The sequence below is a fragment of the Coturnix japonica genome, chromosome 2 (genome assembly GCF_054131305.1).
Source record: "Coturnix japonica strain WE chromosome 2, WE-NBRP24, whole genome shotgun sequence".
NCBI classification, from domain to species: Eukaryota; Metazoa; Chordata; class Aves; order Galliformes; family Phasianidae; genus Coturnix; species Coturnix japonica.
The window spans coordinates 31,089,015-31,107,796 of NC_140664.1; the positions used below are offsets into that span (position 1 = coordinate 31,089,015).

Sequence of the window (18,782 nt, forward strand, 5' to 3'; positions counted from 1 at the left end):
ACACAGGCTTCAGAGTAATTGAATACAAATTATGACTTTTTTCCCCCATATGATGGAGTGCTTAGGAAAAAAATCATAATCTGACATTTCCTCTTGTTTACACGGCAGTAATGGGATGAATCATGGGCAGAAGATGTAACGTACAGAAGTAACTTAACCCAGAGCAGGAACCTAACGGCATGCCATACGGCTTCCCCCCAGTGCGGGCAGAACTGCTTTGACTCCTACAATGTGAAAGGCAAGGATGATTAAATGCTGAGCAGCTTCTCTGTATGGGCAATTCCTAATTTAGACACAAGGACAAAGACAGACATGTTTCATAACTTCTAAAAGTACATGAGTAATTAATTCTTAGAGCTCAGTGCAAGTTATCATTAGTTTGGCAGCTCCAATCCATTTTTACATTGCTATGTATTTTCCAGTCTTCTGAGCAGCACTCACTCCCACCCTCCGTTGCCTCCAAGTTGTTCATTTCTTGGAAGATCATTTATGGAGGGCAGGGACCAGCAGTTAATGTTGCTGTAATATCCAGATGTGCAACAAGGGAACAGAACCTGCTAAAAATATGTTGTGTTGATTCCAGCTGCTCTGTGGACAGTCCTGAGCTGACACCTTCCATAAATATTTTGCTGCCTGCACCTTTCAAAGATGTATGATGCTTTTTATCAGAGCAGGAACCTCTGGCACAATAAACTTAATAAATATAGCTTGTTAATGGAGAGCTGCAGAATGGAGGTACAGCAGAATTCACAGTTTAAACTGCTTTCTATAGATAGCTCTTGCTCACTGTTCGCCTACATTGGTATCATATGGAGTGCGGAGGAGACAATGAAGTGCTAAAAACTTACTGCTTCTGAGTTGTGAGATTATTTTGCTATTCAAGTTCTTTTTCCCCTTCTTTTCTTTTGGATTTCATTTTCTGTAAAACTAAAGTTGGTCTAGAAACATCGTGCAGTGATAACGAAACAAGAGAGGGGAGCAAACCTGACAAACAGTTTGAGTGCATCACTGAAACACCAAGGCAATCCAAATTCAAACATCATCTCACCTGGGACCACAAAAACCAGCACAAGAGTTGACTTCGACAGGAGCAAAATCTGTCAACCTGCAGTGTGTGCGTGCATCTGAAAATAAACATACACCACACGCCCACACTGCAGACATGTGCATGATGCTTCCCTGTGCCAGTGTCAAAGGGTCTCAGGTCATCTGTAAAACTGTGGTGTAATACAGATTACTGTACCTGATGCTTTTTTAATGTCATGTCTAACCCTCTACTCCCAGAACATGCATATTGCCTTTTCTGAGCAGAATGGCTGGCTCCAAGCAGCTCCCACTGAGCGCAGCAAGAACTGGTAGAGTTGCTCTCAGAGGATTTTAGCATCAGGAATTGAGATGTTTTACCGCTGTTGTCTTCCTCAGAAAAGCAAAGAATGACTATCAAAAATGTGGATATAACTAAGTATAGCCTTAGTTTTAGAATCTACATTTTGACCTTCGTAAGAAAAGTTCTGGCCAGTGATAATATAGACACCGGGCACAGCGGGAAGCAAAGAAATTAATCACTAGCCAGAGTGCTCAGTCTGTGGGCAGAGGGCATGAGAAGAATTTGGATTCTTGTATTGTTTCCTCCTCCAAAATGAAATCTGCTGCAGGAATGATTACATTCGCTTTTGAATTACCTATGGGAACATTTCTGATCATTACATAAAGGAAGTATTCATTTATCTGGCTCAAAATTTGAAGACGTCTACTAAAAAAGCCCATTCTTTGCTGTTATAAGTCACCTGAATCTTTTTGACCAGCATCCCTAAATTCTGGTGGGGGAAAGAGGGAAGGGAAGTGCAGTTAAAGCCAATTAAAACCAATTATCCCTCATTTCTCTAGATCATAGAATAATAGAATGACCTGGGTTGAAAAGGACCACAATGATCATCCAGCTTCAACCCCACTGCTATGTGCAGGGTCGCCATCCACCAGACCAGGCTGCCCAGAGCCACATCCAGCCTGTCCTTGAATGCCTCCAGGGATGGGGCATCCACAACCTCCTTGGGCAACCTGTTCCAGTGCATCACCACCCTCTGTGTGAAAAACTTCCTCCTAATATCTAACCTAAATCTCCCCTGTCTCAGTTTAAAACCACTCCCCCTTGTCTTATCACTATCCAACCTCGTAAATGGATGTACTCCCTCCTGTTCATACACTCCTTTCAAATACTGGAAGGCCACAGTGAGGTCTCCCCACCTATTTTCCTATCAGTTGCAGAAAAAATGTTCACATCCTCCTCTGTCAAGAAGCTTTTCCTTTTATTTTTGATTTGTCGTTTTCTTTTTCATCTAACTCTAAAATGTGGAGGATTCTACTCTAATTAAGCAAGCTGGTTTTGATGGGCAAGAAAATATTGCAAGACTGAAGAGATATCTAGGAAAGACAGAAATAACTAGATTTCTTCAGGCCTTACCTATATACTTAATATTGTCTTCAAAGTACTTAAAACGTACAGGTACTTTGGTAAACACGCGGTCTTTTTTAAAAAAAAAAAAAAATTGATATTTTGGTGAGACTTGGTAGGAGTAAAGGGACAGGAAGCTGGCCTAAAATTTCAGAACTTGTGTCAATAAACATCACCATTGCCAAAAGGAGAGACCACATTTTTTCTTGACTCTGAGGAAATTAGTTCTGGATTTTTGGATTCTGGGGACAACAAAATGGTTGCTGAATTACAAAAGCTAAAATATCAAAAAGAGAGAGACGCACAGAACTAAAAAATTTTATCCTTCCGAGTTTTACCTTCTTATTTCAGACTTGATTATGGTGTCATAGATTCATAATAGATTTACTAGCATCAAGACTAATTTTATGTTTGCAGTTCTCAGGTCCTTAATCACAGAATCACAGAATTGTTTGGGTTTAGAAGGGACCTTTAGTGGTCATCCAGTCCAACTCCCCTGCAATGAATAGAGACATCTACAGCTAAATAAGGTTGCTCAGAGCCCCATCCAGCCTGACTTTGAATACCTCTTTCTTAATGTCTTACAGTACATTATATTTATTTAAAGTAATGCATTGTGTTTATAAATGTTCCACTCTTTTTTTTTTTTTTTTTTTTTTTGGGGGGGGGGGGGGGAATTTGCACTGAGTGATCAAGTATGATCAATTTTTAAGCTGGCTATATTTATTGTGACATGCCTGTAGGCAAAACCAATCTAAAAAGAACATTCATTGACATATTGGTTATATAAATAGCATTTGTTTCAATTACTATAAGGGTTTTGTGACATATTTATGGAAGGGTAAATTTGTGTGAAAAGGGAGGGAAAAACTCTTCCTGTTAAGGAAATGTGACATTCGCAGTCACATTATGCTAATTTAAGCGTAATCAACATAGGAATATAACAGCATAAGGCCCTCCATAATGATAGAAGCAAAGATGGGTAAGCTGACTGCTTAGGTCTTTCCTCATAAAAAAAAATATAATATTAATCATAGTTTATTTAAATTTGCAACTGGGCAAAGGCAAAACTGGCCATACAAAACTCTGTCTCATAATTGCTACTGTCAGTGCAGAAGACAAAGAGCAGCTTGGGGTAGAGGAGGCAGGGCCGTGGTGGTTCCCATTCAGGCTCTCTTAGGCTGTTGCACACCCTCAATGTTGGAGGCTCTGCTGCTTTCTTTTCTTAAGCTTTTTCTTGAATGGGTGCATTAGCCCATATCAGTAAGCAATGGATTTTACCTGAGTGAAACCTGGATGTGCTAATTCAGGCAGGTGAGATGTGGCAAGTACTCACCCAGGCAGAGCCTGGTGCATACATGAAGTATCTAGGATATGAAACAACAGGGGTATGGGGGTTAGAGGGTGAACATCTCTTCAGATGAGCCCTGAGACTTCTAATGTTTATGTCTAATGAGAGTTAGAGGAGATAGTTATTGGTGCCATGTTTAGGTTTTAATTAACATGCAACTTGAGAAGTTCATCTGGTTATGGTGTTAGCTGGAGAGAGTTGGCTCATCCCCATCGAGGTCGGGAACCAGCCTGAACATCACAAGCAGAACGTTTGGCCTACAAGCTCTACAGACTGTTGTGAACAGCTTTACTGCACAATAAGCCACACACCTCTTTCCATGTCGTTCTTAATTTGCTCTTCCAGGTCTTCTGGAGACACACAGAATTCCTGTTCTTCCCCTTCGGGTGCTTTGGGTTTGCACTTTCCACAGCAGCAGTTGAAGCAGCAGCAGAGGCAGCAGCAGAGGTAGCAGCCCGTCAGGAGGCCACAGACTGCAAACAGACCCTGGGTTAAAGACAGGGGGAGGAAAACTCCATGAGCAACGACCTTCCTGAAACTTGTGTCAGCCTTTGCAAAGAGGCTCATCAGAGAAACTCCCTCCTTACCCACAAGCTCGTATGTGACACTCAAGACCACATCTGCCACCAACCAACAGGTCCCTGCATGCCCAACTCCTCAAAGTCTGTCTTCAGCTGGCGGCCCTTGGAAAACACCTCCAGGCAGTATGCAAAACCGCACCCACCTTAAAATGACTCATTTCCATCTTAAAAATGACTCATTTGCCCAAGATCTTTTTCTCAAATGCTTATTTACTGGCAGGTTCTTGTCAATAGCAAAGCCAGGAGAAAAAGAAGCAAAGACCCAGCTGCATCCCACATAACTTTAGGCACTAAACTAAGGCATCTAAATTAGGACTGTTGTCTCCATGAGCTTCCCACATAGGTGATGGAAAGTTAAAAGCTCTTCCAGAGGGTGATTCAGCTCTAGAAGGACTTGAGTTGCCCATTGGAGATATTTCTCCTATTTAGCCTGCACAGGAGCACAGAGGTGACAGCTCCTAAATTAGACTTTTTGAGCTGTGAGTTCTTGAGCTGGGAACATTGGCAACAAGAATCTCTCACCAACATCTGCCCAATCACTCTCATCCCTGGTGCACAAAGTATGAAGGCTTTAGCACAGCCAGGATGGCTTGTGGGGTGGACAGCAGAGAACACAGACAGATCTCTCAGCCAGAAACTGTCAGAGGTTTTCTTCCTGGAGATCAGGTCACTGTCTCGGTTTCCAGCACAACTCCACAAATACTTGTGCTCCACAGCTCCACTGAGTGCCACATGGTGATGGTGGGACAGGGGATGCAGGAGGGGAGCCTGTAGGATGGCACTGACTTCTGGTGTTCCGTGCACGTGCCTAGGCCTGAGCAAGGTGTGTGTAGTGGAGAAGAATCATAGAATCACAGAATGGCCTGGGATGAAAAGGACCTCAATGATCATCCAGTTTCTACCCCCCTGCTATATGCTGGGTCACCAACCACCAGACCAGGCTGCCCAGAGCCACATCCAGCCTGGCCTTGAATGCCTCCAGGGATGGGGCATCCACAGCCTCTCTGGGCAACCTGTTCCAGTGCATCACCATCCTCCAAGTGAAAAATTTCCTCTTAATATCTAACCTAAACCTCCCCTGTCTCAGTTTAAAACCACTCCCCTTTGTCCTATCATTATCCAGCCTTGTAAACAGCCTTTCCCCTTCCTGTGCTCCCTTCAAGTACCAGAAGGCAGCAATGAGGTCTCCCTGGAGCCTTCTCTGAGCTAAACAAGCCCAGTTCCCTCAACCTTTCCTAATAGGAGAAGTGCTCTGACCATCTTAGTGGCTTTCTTCTGGACATGCTCTAAGAGTTTCGCGTCCTTCCTGTTCTGGGTGCCCCAGGCCTGGACCTGAACCCTCCACATGTCTTCACGGACAAAGTAATATAAGAGAAAAGCAGAAGCAATGATATTCCTGAAAGGGGAATTAGAGCTGATATGTGGAATATGCTTGTATAAAGACAGAACACCTTTGTGGCCAGCAGATATGCATGAGTTAGCTTGTAGGTATATCTAAGCTTCAGTGTTACACGTATCCAGGCTGCACTTTACTACATAAAGTTTGACGTACATGCTTTTGCAGTTATGTTCATAAATAAATATGTTGGTGAAGAAGAAATAAAGCCCAGATTCCAGGATATTGTCACACTTTGACAATGAAGCTGTGTAAATAACAGTTATGTTTCAGGCAGCGTTAACTTGGGCTTTGAAGGTAATAAGATCATTACATGCATAACATTTACCATTCATATGTTTACAGGCTCAAGGCCAATGATAATCCATTCTATTCACAGATATACCAAGAGTGGTCAAGATGGTTTTAAAAGACTAGAAGGACTCAGACATACTGCTTTAAAACATTTTCCTTTTAACCGACATCTGAAACTGTTAGAAATCTCAGAACCCCTGAAAGAAGCTAAATGCCTGTTTATCATTTATGCCATAATGGAGAAAACAAACAAAAAAAAAATCAGCACAAGTGACAGAATGAAAAATATGAATAGACGTGTATAAAGCCAAATATATACTTGAATTTATCAGCAATATTTTAAATGTGTAGTTTTTATTTTATATTTTTAATTTAAAATATCATGGTTGGTAAATCAGGAACTCTAATGTGATCAATAAACTTTCTTCACAGAAGAGGGAAAATTGCTTTTTGCTATAATAGTTGAATGAACAACTCCTCTGCCTGCCAGTGGATGAGCAGTTCAAGTACCCATTATTCAAGTTAGTATGTTCCGAGATTAATATGACTGCAAAGAATGACACTTCCAAAAACATAATTTTCACTTTGCATTTCTCTTTTCATCCGATTTTCTTTACTTCTAATGATACACCTCCTCCTGATTGTCAGATGTTCTGAGTGCGAGTGTGATAGGGAAGAGGATTTACCAGGAATTTTGGTAGCTGAAGAAGATAAGGAGCAAAAGATGTTGCCTCTACCTTTTTCAGACCAGAATGGAAGAAATTAGGAATACGGAAATCATCTGCAGTCAGACTTCAATCATATTCTGATAGATAATACAAAAACCTGAAACTGACCCGGTATTTGTACATGAGGAAAAAAAAAAAAAAAAAAAAAAAAAGAAGAGATGAGGAATAGTGACCACAGTTTGGGAAAAAAAACAACATTTGGTGACCTGTCTGTGTGTGCTTTAGAGGTGGCGAGTTTTTGGGATGGAGGAGGATCAGAGACTGCTCACAGCAATCCTCAGGTGATGTGTATTTTGGATTTTGGATCCCCAGGTGGTGCATATTTTGGATTCTTCCTGGGAATTCTTAAAACCCAGGAAACGGTAACAGATTTTTCTGGAATATTCAGCATATCTCTTCTCATCTCTAGGATACAGCTCCCTTCAATCTATCCACACACCCCTTTAGCTCTTAGAGATTTGCTAGTTTCTCTCTAGTATCTGTTGCTGTTTTTATGAGTCAAAGCCAAAGCAGTTATTTCTGTTCCTGATATGGTAACCACAGAGGATCTTACACTTCATAAAATCTCTGTTAACAGTCGGCAAGCAGAAGAGGAAATAAAAGCTAAATGTGAAGAAAACCTTATTTATCAAGACTGTTAGAGGAGTCAATACAACTGTTCTCTCGGCTCCAAGGGAATGCTTCCTGGCACACGAGCTGTGACAAAGAGGCTGAAGAAAAGTGTAGAAGGACAGCAAAGAGAACAGGGAAGAATCCATCGGTGGTAGAAAGCAGCAGTGGGGGAGCCCAGCCTGCAGAAGAATTTAGCTGGATATTTTTTAGGGAATTTTTTGGCATTTGAACCATTTCCATGTGATCCAACATACAAATTATGGCATCTCATACCCACAGAACTGCCCAGGTGATCTCCCTATTGCAGAGTGGTGAAGCACTGGTCTGATCCATCATAAACACAGCAATGCATGTTCCACTGATCTCAGATCAGAGCTGTCATAGCATGCTTGCTTCATGCAGTTCAGACCATTTTCCATTTGCTCCAGCAGAGCCCTCGCATTCTGGTCATTTTGTTGCTGGGAACTGGTAGGGAGAGCATGAGCTTTGCCTATTGCAATCCTGCTGGTTTCTTGCATTTCTGTAACATCTCACTTCTGCTGAAACACCAGAATTTGACATACAGAAACATCGGGGGACAACAGTGACATAATAGAGCACACAAACACAACTCTTATCACTAGAGCACTCCGTGATGTGTTTTCCCTTGAGCAATGTATCAGCATTTGATGCATCATGCTCTTCTTCTCCTGATCTCTTCCTCCACTCCCCAGTTCTCACTTCTTCCACATCCCTTCTCTCACCCCCTCACCACAAACTGACAGGGCACATATATGACACCATAATCCCACAGTGTTATGTATTTATTATTGCTTGCTTAAGCTGAGTGCTATATATAGCAAAGAACACAGCTATATTTGTACTGAAATAACTTATTAACTGGTTGTCACGTAAGTGGGACTTCTCATTTTTGAACAATGAGTCACTTTTATTTAGTCATTACAGAAAAGAAAGTCAAAGTTAACCTGAAGCACCAGATTCAAATCTAATTAATGTCTGAAAGTGTTACAAAATGTGCACTCAACTATTTACCAAGTTAGAAAGATAAAGAAAATATTTTATATTAGCTCTCTTCTGAGCTGATGCTGCATCTGCCACTGTTAATTTTCTGATATTTATTATTGTTTAATTAAGCTTCTGTTAGCATTTTAATCTCGATCCCACTCTTTGTCAAATAACAGCTTTTTCAAAGGGTTCCTTGTATATGTAGGTACCTGTGTGCATTGCACTACTTGCTTTTCAACAGAAAATAACAGCTTACCTTTGCCCACCAGCTAGAGAGCATGAAGTAAGTGTTAACATTTTCCTCCCCAAACTGTTCTGCCACGTAGAGCCCCAAGGATCCGTACTTGTCATATATGTTTCGCTTGGAGAGATCCGTCAGTGTTGCATGAGCATTGTTAATCTCCTTAAATTTTTCGGCAGCCTCTGGATTGTCAGGGTTCTTGTCAGGATGATATTTCAGAGCCAGTTTTCTTAAAGATGGGGGGAAAAAAAAAAACAAACAAAACACCAACACAAGGAAAAGAAAATCTGTAGTGTGTACATATATGTTTATTTACATGGATACAAATAAAGCATTGCAAAATAGACTCAATTATTTTGAACACTGTGTTCACCCCAGGCCTTCTTATTTCCAAATCTAATGCATGCAGAGTGAAAGGAAAGTGCCACTGCAAATGAAAGTTACACTAGGCATGAAAGTTGTGCCTTGATACCTAGTCAGCTCCCAAGGTCAGTGACGAAGAGATGCTGAAAGAACAGATTTTAGCGTGATAATAAATCACAACCATTTGTTGCACTATGTTTGCCAGCTGATTTGCATCCATTAGCAGGTTTCAACAAAGATAAACATTTAGAGAAAGTTTTTTGTTTTGTTTTGTTTTGTTTTGTTTTTTAAGAAACCATGTTTATCTCATCAAAATTATCTTTAAAGCAAGTGTTTGATTGTTTACCAGTAGTAACTGTATTAAATTTTTATAAGCATCGTCTGTGTTTGCAGGAGCTGAGACAGTGATGAGGAAAAACAAATTGAGGAGCTGGAAGAGCATCTTTTCTGAAATACATGATGGACAGGCATAGTGAATTAGCCCCAGTTTCTAATGCCTGTCTTTGGGCCTAATTCACCAGTGCCCCTTTCTTAGACAGTCTTAGCACAGCAGAAGCTGACTGCTGACTGCTTTGGGCTGTCTGTGCTGCTTAGGCCTTTGCTGGGACAGAGCTCAGTGCTGTCACTTTTCTCTGACTGCACTCATTGCTATGGCATCTCAGAACAGCTACAACTTGTAAGCAGCAGCGCGGGACCATTGGCTCACAAATAGCGCCGGGGACGTGCAGCTTTGGAGAAGCCATTTGCTTCCGAGCGCATTGGAGTAGTGTGAGCTCACGTGTACCTGCAGAACAAGCACAGACGTGTATCTTTTCGAAAATCTGCCCTCCCTTCGAAGCAGTGGCAATGAGATTTTCCCAGGACATTTATTCAACGACTAGTGCTGACCTCTAGTGGTATTAAAACCGCTTGAGTAATGCGCTTCATTCCGCCATCCTCCCCCGAGCTCGGCTATGTGATATTTTGTCAGGGTTCTTTCTGAGTGCTTCATGCCCATTATACCAAAACAAACAAGCAAACGAAGTTATTAATGAGAAAGCAAATAATTAAATAGTGATACGAAGGCTATGTGCCCACGTTTACTCTAACAAATCTATCCTCTGAGAGGGGTACTGCTTGACTTTCTACTGAAGTCTCAGCACGCGTTATTCGCCTAGTAAAATGCAAGTGCGTTGCTCTTGATGCAAGTTCATATCTTGGAGACATTTTGGCAATATCATGAATGATATAAGCCTGGGATTAGCCTCTGCCAACAGTCTCTCCAGTTGTGTAGAATGAACTCAGATCATCATCTCATAGATCACAACTAACACCTTAAATGTGTCTCTGATAAAATAAATAAGCTAATGTTCAGTCATATTTAATATACTGTTCAGATGGTACCTCAAATGTAATAAAAGATGAAATAGGAAAACTGGGAAAACAAGTTAATTCTTGAATGACTAATGACATAATGTGCCATCCAAGTATTTAAGTAGCTTGTACAATCTATTCCTTTTCTTAGCTGAAAACAAAACCTAGCAATTATAGTGAAAAATAGGAGAGACATTGCTCTTAAAACTCATGCTTGGCTAGAGGGATCAGGCAGTCAATCTCTGGCCATTCTCCAGAAAACCAACACACCCTAAAACCTCTTCTGCCCTCTTCCTATTCCCCCTATCCCTATCGATAGCTCAGCTGGTAGAGTGGAGGACTGTAGGCTCCCTTGCACAGCCATCCTTAGGTTGCTGGTTTAACTCCGGCTTGAAGGAATGCTCTTTTGGATCTTGCCCTGACTGAGTCTGCAACACTAGGGCATTTGGAAACTAGGAACCCATGCTGTGTTTGATAGGATCTGAGGCTGGATCTTTGGTGGGCATTTAAAAAGACAATACTGTGTAGTTATTTGTGTAGATGATTGCTCAGGTGCTGTTGGGTTTGAGCAACAGTGATTTTAACATGAGCATCACCACCTAGAAATTGAGTGTGTTGCTTGGCTTTATGAAGAATGGTGCTGGAAGAAGAGTTGTGTACTGAGACATGTGGATAAGAGGTGATTAGAGGTGTGGGGAGGTGAGGTGGTGTTTGTGTGCAGGGGAATTAGCTCAAGTGGTAGAGCGCTCGCTTAGCATGTGAGAGGTAGTGGGATCGATGCCCACATTCTCCAATGCTTTTCATCCCCTTGCCTGCATTCTTGGCATAAGGGTTCCCCACATCCTCTGGGAATATGCTGGGAGACCTCTGTATGCCTGGGCTACAGAAGACACAGAGAGCTCCAGGAGGCAACTTCTTGAAGTACAGAATGGAATCCAGATCTAAGAAAGTGCTTCTTGCATCACCTCATCAGTTGTGCAGTGGCAGTACAATGGGAAGCAACTTGTTGAAGTAGAGAATGGGATCTGGACATTAGAAAGCGCTTCTCAGCGTAATCTCATCACTTATAAAATGGCAGCACGGGTACCACACCCACTTTGGGGCCTTAGTGTACAAAGACATTGAGGGAGTGCAGTAACATGAGGGAATACCAGCAGGATGCCTATGAGGGCAATAGTCCTTCCCCTGAGAAAAGACCTCAATGGTTGTAGAGGTGTTCAGAACTTGGGGAACAGAGGGTTTTGAGTGGAGAGAAGCAGAATCCCATGCTGTGATGATTTACTGGAATATTCTCCATCCAATATGACATTACTCTTATTCTAGAAAATGTGAGAATTATGTATCACTGAGGCAGAAAAGCTGTTCTCCAGAAATGAAGAAAGCGTCCTTCTCATGTCAGAAGGACAAAGCAGAATAAGTGGGGCCAAGGACGCTGTAAATTGTCCTTGCAGGCAGGCTGACGTGGAGTTTTGTCTGCAAAGGTTCTGAAATTCCTGATCTTAGTAGTTCAAATATATTGTTAGAGGTATACATGATTGTACAGATGTTCCTAGCTCTGCAGACGAACTGAGACTGGAAATAATGCTGATGCAGTTCTCAGAATGATGAGGAAACGGGTGTGTGGGTGAATGCCGTGCCTGAGCAGAAGTCAAAAGAGTCTAGAGCATATTCTGGTTGGAGTGAAATATCCTGGAGATGTGTGTCCTGTGTTTATGGCCACAAAATGAGTGTTTGGGAAGGCAGTGTTGTTTTCAGGTGGTGCTGCTAGTGAGATGAGTGCATGAAGTCCTGGTGAAGGTGTTGGAGGTGAGTGTGTCTGGGTGTGGAATGGAAGCCAACGCATTTCTGTGTTGTGGCCATAGGAAGAATTCATCTGGGAGCATGAAGGGTGTGGAGCAGGGCAGGTCCCTCTGATTCCTTCGATAGCTCAGCTGGTAGAGCGGAGGACTGTAGGCTCCCTTGCATGGCCATCCTTAGGTCGCTGGTTCAACTCCGGCTCGAAGGAATGCTCTTTTGGCTCTTGACACAACTGAGTCTGGGACACTGGGGCGTTTGGAACCTGGGCACGCATGCTGTGTTTGATAGAAATCTGAGGCTGGGGCTCTGTTGGGCAGTGGAGAAGACGACAGCATGTGGTGGTTTGTGTAGACAATAGGACAGGTGCTATTAGTGTAGAGCAGCTGTGATTTTACCAGGAGCACCACCACCTAGACACTGAGCGTGTTGCTCGGCATAAAGAAGAAGGGTACCGGAAGAACAAGAGTTGTGTGCTGAGCCATGTGGGTGAGGGCTGGTTGTGTGACAGATGAGTTGAGGTGGAGGCTGCGTGCAGGGGAATTAGCTCAAGTGGTAGAGCGCTCGCTTAGCATGTGAGAGGTAGTGGGATCGATGCCCACATTCTCCAATGCTTTTCATCCCCTTGCCTGCATTCTTGGCATAAGGGTTCCCCATGGCCTCTGGGAATGTGTTGGGAGACCTCTGTATGCCTGGGCTACAGAAGACAGGGAGTGCTCCACGAAGCAACTTGTTGAAGTACAGAATGGAATCCAGATCTATGAAAGTGGTACTCAGCATTATCTCATCAGTTGTGCAAAGGTAGTAAGAGTGCCATGCCCATTTGGAGCCTTAGTGTACAAAGACAATACGTTTGATATGGAAGTTCAGAACACCAGCTGGACAGTAGGACATTTAAGGGACGACAGCCCTTTCACCACAAGAAAAGATCATTCGATATTGAGCTAGCAGAGCCATGGAAAATGAGTTATCTTTGCAGAGAAGCAGAATCCCTTGTTTCGAACACACACTGGCATGTATCCTGGCAGACAGGATTCTGCATTTTAGTCTGGAATTTCTTATAAGAAGGAATAGCAATGCTCACTGAATCATAGAGCTGTTAAGAAGTGCATGAACAGACTTTCTCTTGTCAGGGAAGCACCGCGGAAGAATTCTGTCTACCGGGGCTGTGCTGTCTCTGCTGGCTGCCTTGAATTTTGGCTACAAGGCCATGACAACCCTCTTCTTAAAACACAAACGTTCTGAGAGGGGCAGTTTGTGTGTAGAAGGATCTCAGCACAGAATGAAGTGCGTAGCTTGAAAAGAATGGGATGTTGTGCAGGACTGCTTCAGTAGTTCTGAGAGCGCTGAGGAGGCAGGTGAGAGGAAGGATGACGATGAGGTGTCTGAGCAGAAGTGAAAAGTGAGTGGATGGTGATTGAGAGAGGTAACTTGGACATGTGTGTCCTGTGTTTCTGGCTACAAAATGAGTGTTCAGGATGGCAGTGTTGTTTTTCATATGGTGCCCCTAGTGAGGTGAGTGCATGAAGTCCTGCAGAAGGTGTAGTGTTGTAGGAGGAGAGTGTGCCTGGGTGTGGAATGGAAGCAAAGGCATTGCTGTGCTGCGTTATGGCGTAGGAATAACGCATCTGGGAGTAAGAAGGGTGTGGAGCAGGGAAGGTCCCTGTGATTCCTTCGATAGCTCAGCTGGTAGAGCGGAGGACTGTAGGCTCCCTTGCATGGCCATCCTTAGGTCGCTGGTTCAACTCCGGCTCGAAGGAATGCTCTTTTGGCTCTTGCCCTGACAGAGTCTGCGGCACTGGGGCGTTTGGAACCTGGGCACGCATGCTGTGTTTGATAGTATCTGGGGCTGGAGCTCTGGTGGGCAGTGGAGAAGATGATATTGTGTTATGGCTTGTGTAGATGATAGAACAGGTGCTATTAGCGTAGAGCAGCTGTGATTTAACGGAAGCACCACCACCTAGACACTGAGCGTGTTGCTCGGCATAAAGAAGAAGGGTACCGGAAGAACAAGAGTTGTGTGCTGAGCCATGTGGGTGAGGGCTGGTTGTGTGACAAATGAGTTGAGGTGGAGGCTGCGTGCAGGGGAATTAGCTCAAGTGGTAGAGCGCTCGCTTAGCATGTGAGAGGTAGTGGGATCGATGCCCACATTCTCCAATGCTTTTCATCCCCTTGCCTGCATTCTTGGCATAAGGGTTCCCCACGGCCTCTGGGAATGTGTTGGGAGACCTCTGTATGCCTGGGCTAATGAAAACAGGGAGTGCTCCACGAAGCAACTTGTTGAAGTAATGAATGGAGTCTGGATCTAAGAAAGTGGTACTGAGCAACATCTCATCAGTTGTGCAAAGGTAGTAAGAGTTCCTTGCCCATTTGGAGCCTTAGTGTACAAAGACAATACATTTGATATGAAAGTTCAGAACACCAGCTGGCCAGAAGGATATTTAAGGGACGACAGCACTTTCACCACAAGAAAAGATCATTCAATATTGAGCTAGCAGTGCCGTGGAAAATGAGTTATCTTTGTTTGCAGAGAAGCAGAATCCCTTGTTTGCAAACATACACTGGCATATTTCCTGGCAAACAGGATTCTGCATTTTAGTCTGGAATTTCTGAGAAGAGGGAATAGCAAAGCTCACTGGATCATAGAGCTGTTAGTGTTGCACATTGGGTAGGTGGTGCCTGAGTGCGCCTGGGGAGTCAGGGAGATCACGAGTGTCTGCCAGGGGCAGTCACCTGTACCACTATATAAGGTATGTTGCAAGGCATTAAACTTGTACTTCCAGCATTACGCACTGTTTGTGAGTCCTGTCTTTTCCCCGTGTGCAGAGGAAAAGACACTGTACAAAAGTACAGTCACTGGGCAGCCAAGATTTGTCGCCGTATCAGGAGGTGATAGTTAGGAAGATGTGCATAAATGGAAGAATAGTGTCCACATGGGCTGTGCTGCCTCTGTTTGCTGGCATGAATTTTGGCTACAGTGCCCTGATAACCCTCTTCTTAAAACCCAAGCCTTCTAAGAGGTGTAGTTTGTCAGTAGAAAGATCTCATCACAGCACTGAGTGCAGAGCTTGGAAAGAATGGGACGTTGTGCAGGATTGTTCCAGTTGTTCTGAGAACGCCGAGGCGGCAGATGAGTGGACGGATGACGATGAGGTGGCAGAGCAGAAGTGAAAAGTGAGTGGACAGAGATTGAGAGAGGTAACTTGGAGATGTGTGTCCTGTGTTTCTGGCTACAAAATGAGTGTTCAGGATTGCGGTGTTGTTTTTCATATGGTGCCCCTAGTGAGGTGAGTGCATGAAGTCCTGGTGAAGGTGTTGTGCTGTTGGAGGTGAGCGTGTCTGGGTGTGGAATGGAAGCCAAGGCATTGCTGTGCTGTGTTATGACATAGGAATAACGCGTCTGGGAGCATGAAGGGTGTGGTGCAGGGCAGGTCCCTGTGATTCCTTCGATAGCTCAGCTGGTAGAGCGGAGGACTGTAGGCTCCCTTGCATGGCCATCCTTAGGTCGCTGGTTCAACTCCGGCTCGAAGGAATGCTCTTTTGGCTCTTGCCCTGACTGAGTCTGCTGCACTGGGGCATTTGGAACCATGGCCACACATTGTTTATTTGACAGGATCTGAGACTGGAGCTTTGGTGGGCATTTAAGAAGACGATGCTGTGTAGTTATTGTTGTAGATTGTTGCTCAGGTGCTCTTGGGTTTGATCACCACTGACATTACCAGGAGCTCCACCACCAATAAATTGAGCGTGTCTTGGCTTTATGAGGAAGGGTGCTGGAAGAAGATGAGTTGTGTACTGAGCCAAGAGAGTGAGAGGTGATTTGCTGAGAGCTGTGGGGAGGTGAGGTGGTGTTTGTGTGCTGGGGAATTAGCTCAAGTGGTAGAGCGCTCGCTTAGCATGTGAGAGGTAGTGGGATCGATGCCCACATTCTCCAATGCTTTTCATCCCCTTGCCTGCACTATTATCATAAAGGGACACCATGGCCTCTGCTCTGCTGTATGCCTGGGCTTCAGAAGACACAGAGAGCTCCAGGAAGCAACTTGTTAAAGTAGAGAATGGAATCTGGATCTAAGAAAGCGTTTCTCAGCATAATCTCATCACTTATAAAATGGCAGCATGAGTGCCATGCCCACTTTGGGGCCTTAGTGTACAAAGACATTGAGAGAGTGCAATAAGGTGAGGGAATACCAGCAGGATGCTTATGATGGCAGTAGTCCTTCTCCTGAGAAAAGACCTCAGTGGTTGTAGAGGTGTTCAGAACTTGGGGAACAGACTGAGTTTAGAGAAGCAGAATCCCATGTTGATTACTTACTGGAACGTTCTCCATCCAATATGACATTACTCTTACTCCGGAAAACTCTGAGAACTATGGTGCACATTACCGAGGCAGAAAAGGTGTTCTCCACGTATGAAGATAGCGTCCTTCTACTGTCAGAAGAACAAAGCAGAATAAGTGGGGCCAAGGGTCCTGTAAATTGCACTTGCTGGCAGACTGAAATGGAGTTTTGTCTGCAAAGGTTCTGAAATTCCTCATCTTAGTAGTACACGTATCTTGTTAGAGGTAGACATGATTGTACAGATGTTCTTAGCTCTGCAGGCGTACTGAGACTGGAAATAACGCTTATGCAGTTCTCAGAATGCTGAGGAAACAGGTGTGTGGTTGAATGCTGATGATGTGCGTGAGCAGAGGTTAAAAGAGACTGGAACATATTTTGGTCGCAGTGAAGTATCTTGGAGTTGTGTGTCCTGTGTTTCAGGCTACAAAATGAGTGTTAGAGAATGCGTTGTTGTTTTTCAGGTGGTGCCCCTAGTGAGGTGAGTGCATGAAGTCCTGGTGAAGGTGTAGTGTTGTAGGAGGTGAGTGTGCCTGGGTGTGGAATGGAAGCAAAGGCATTGCTGTGCTGCGTTATGGCGTAGGAATAACGCGTCTGGGAGCATGAAGGGTGTGGAGCAGGGCAGGTCCCTGTGATTCCTTCGATAGCTCAGCTGGTAGAGCGGAGGACTGTAGGCTCCCTTGCATGGCCATCCTTAGGTCGCTGGTTCAACTCCGGCTCGAAGGAATGCTCTTTTGGCTCTTGACACAACTGAGTCTGCGGCACTGGGGCGTTTGGAACCGGGGCACTCATGCTGTGTTTGATAGTATCTGGGGCTGGAGCTCTGGTGGGCAGTGGAGAAGATGATAGCATGAGGTGCTTTGTGTAGACAATAGGACAGGTGCCATTAGTGTAGAGTAGCTGTGATTTTACCAGGAGCACCACCACCTAGACACTGAACGTGTTGCTCGGCATAAAGAAGAAGGGTACCGGTAGAACAAGAGTTGTGTGCTGAGCCATGTGGGTGAGGGCTGGTTGTGTGACAAATGAGTTGAGGTGGAGGCTGCATGCAGGGGAATTAGCTCAAGTGGTAGAGCGCTCGCTTAGCATGTGAGAGGCAGTGGGATCGATGCCCACATTCTCCAATGCTTTTCATCCCCTTGCCTGCATTCTTGGCATAAGGGTTCCCCACGTCCTCTGGGAATGTATTGGGAGACCTCTGTATGCCTGGGCTACAGAAGACAGAGAGAGCTCCACGAAACAACTTGTTGAAGTACAGAATGGAATCCAGATCTAAGAAAGTGGTACTCAGCAACATCTCATCAGGTGTGCAAAGGTAGTAAGAGTGCCATGCCCATTTGGAGCCTTAGTGTACAAAGACAATGTATTTGATATGAAAGTTCAGAACACCAGCTGGCCAGAAGGATATTTAAGGGACAACAGCACTTTCACTGCAAGAAAAGATCATTCAATATTGAGCTAGCAGTGCCGTGGAAAATGAGTTATCTTTGTTTGCAGAGAAGCAGAATCCCTTTTTGCGAACACACACTGGCATATTTCCTGGCAAACAGGATTCTGCATTTTAGTCTGGAATTTCTGAGAAGAGGGAATAGCAAAGCTCACTGGATCATAGAACTGTTAGTGTTGCACATTGGGTAGGTGGTGCCGGCGTGCACCTGGGGAGTCAGGGAGATCACGAGTATCTGCCAAGGGCAATCACCTGTACCACTATATAAGGTATGTTGCAAGGCATTAAACTTGTACTTCCAGCATTACCCACTGTTTGTGAGTCCCGTCTTTTCCCCGTGTGCGGAGGCACTGTACAGTCACTAGGCAGCCATGATTTGTTGCCATATTGGGAGGTGATAGTTAGGAAGATGTGCATAAATGGAAGAATAGTGTCCACATGGGCTGTGCTGCCTCTGTTTGCTGGCATGAATTTTGGCTACAGTGCCCTGATAACCCTCTTCTTAAAACCCAAGCCTTCTAAGAGCTGCAGTTTGTCAGTAGAAGGATCTCATCACAGCACTGAGTGCAGAGCTTGGAAAGAATGGGATGTTGTGCAGGATTGTTCCAGTTGTTCTGAGAGTGCCGATGCGGCAGATGAGTGGACGGATGACGATGAGGTGGCAGAGCAGAAGTGAAAAGTGAGTGGACAGAGATTGAGAGAAGTAACTTGGAGATGTGTGTCCTGTGTTTCTGGCTACAAAATGAGTGTTCAGGATTGCGGTGTTGTTTTTCATATGGTGCCCCTAGTGAGGTGAGTGCATGAAGTCCTGGTGAAGGTGTTGTGCTGTTG

The 18,782-nt window shown here is 44.2% G+C and overlaps 1 protein-coding gene and 9 non-coding genes across 10 annotated transcripts in view; 9 read left to right on the forward strand and 1 right to left on the reverse strand.

Annotated features, from left to right (window-relative positions):
* The window catches only part of DNAJC5B (DnaJ heat shock protein family (Hsp40) member C5 beta), a 39,348-nt gene that overhangs the window by 3,481 nt on the left and 17,085 nt on the right, over positions 1–18,782 (reverse strand). The window contains exons 3-4 of the mRNA XM_015855671.3: positions 8,676–8,889; positions 4,115–4,289 (exon numbers count right to left, since the gene is read on the reverse strand). Coding sequence (XP_015711157.2) covers positions 4,115–4,289; positions 8,676–8,889 — 389 coding nt within the window. The remainder of the gene's footprint in view (positions 1–4,114; positions 4,290–8,675; positions 8,890–18,782) is intronic.
* Positions 11,097–11,169, forward strand: TRNAA-AGC (transfer RNA alanine (anticodon AGC)). The gene has a single exon. It is a non-coding gene; the product is annotated as a tRNA-Ala (tRNA).
* On the forward strand, positions 12,293–12,381 carry TRNAY-GUA (transfer RNA tyrosine (anticodon GUA)). Its single transcript is given in 2 exon segments — positions 12,293–12,329; positions 12,346–12,381. It is a non-coding gene; the product is annotated as a tRNA-Tyr (tRNA).
* Positions 12,708–12,780, forward strand: TRNAA-AGC (transfer RNA alanine (anticodon AGC)). Its single transcript has one exon. It is a non-coding gene; the product is annotated as a tRNA-Ala (tRNA).
* On the forward strand, positions 13,842–13,930 carry TRNAY-GUA (transfer RNA tyrosine (anticodon GUA)). Its single transcript is given in 2 exon segments — positions 13,842–13,878; positions 13,895–13,930. It is a non-coding gene; the product is annotated as a tRNA-Tyr (tRNA).
* TRNAA-AGC (transfer RNA alanine (anticodon AGC)) lies at positions 14,255–14,327 on the forward strand. The gene has a single exon. It is a non-coding gene; the product is annotated as a tRNA-Ala (tRNA).
* TRNAY-GUA (transfer RNA tyrosine (anticodon GUA)) lies at positions 15,614–15,702 on the forward strand. The gene is given in 2 exon segments: positions 15,614–15,650; positions 15,667–15,702. It is a non-coding gene; the product is annotated as a tRNA-Tyr (tRNA).
* TRNAA-AGC (transfer RNA alanine (anticodon AGC)) lies at positions 16,032–16,104 on the forward strand. The gene has a single exon. It is a non-coding gene; the product is annotated as a tRNA-Ala (tRNA).
* TRNAY-GUA (transfer RNA tyrosine (anticodon GUA)) lies at positions 17,142–17,230 on the forward strand. Its single transcript is given in 2 exon segments — positions 17,142–17,178; positions 17,195–17,230. It is a non-coding gene; the product is annotated as a tRNA-Tyr (tRNA).
* TRNAA-AGC (transfer RNA alanine (anticodon AGC)) lies at positions 17,556–17,628 on the forward strand. Its single transcript has one exon. It is a non-coding gene; the product is annotated as a tRNA-Ala (tRNA).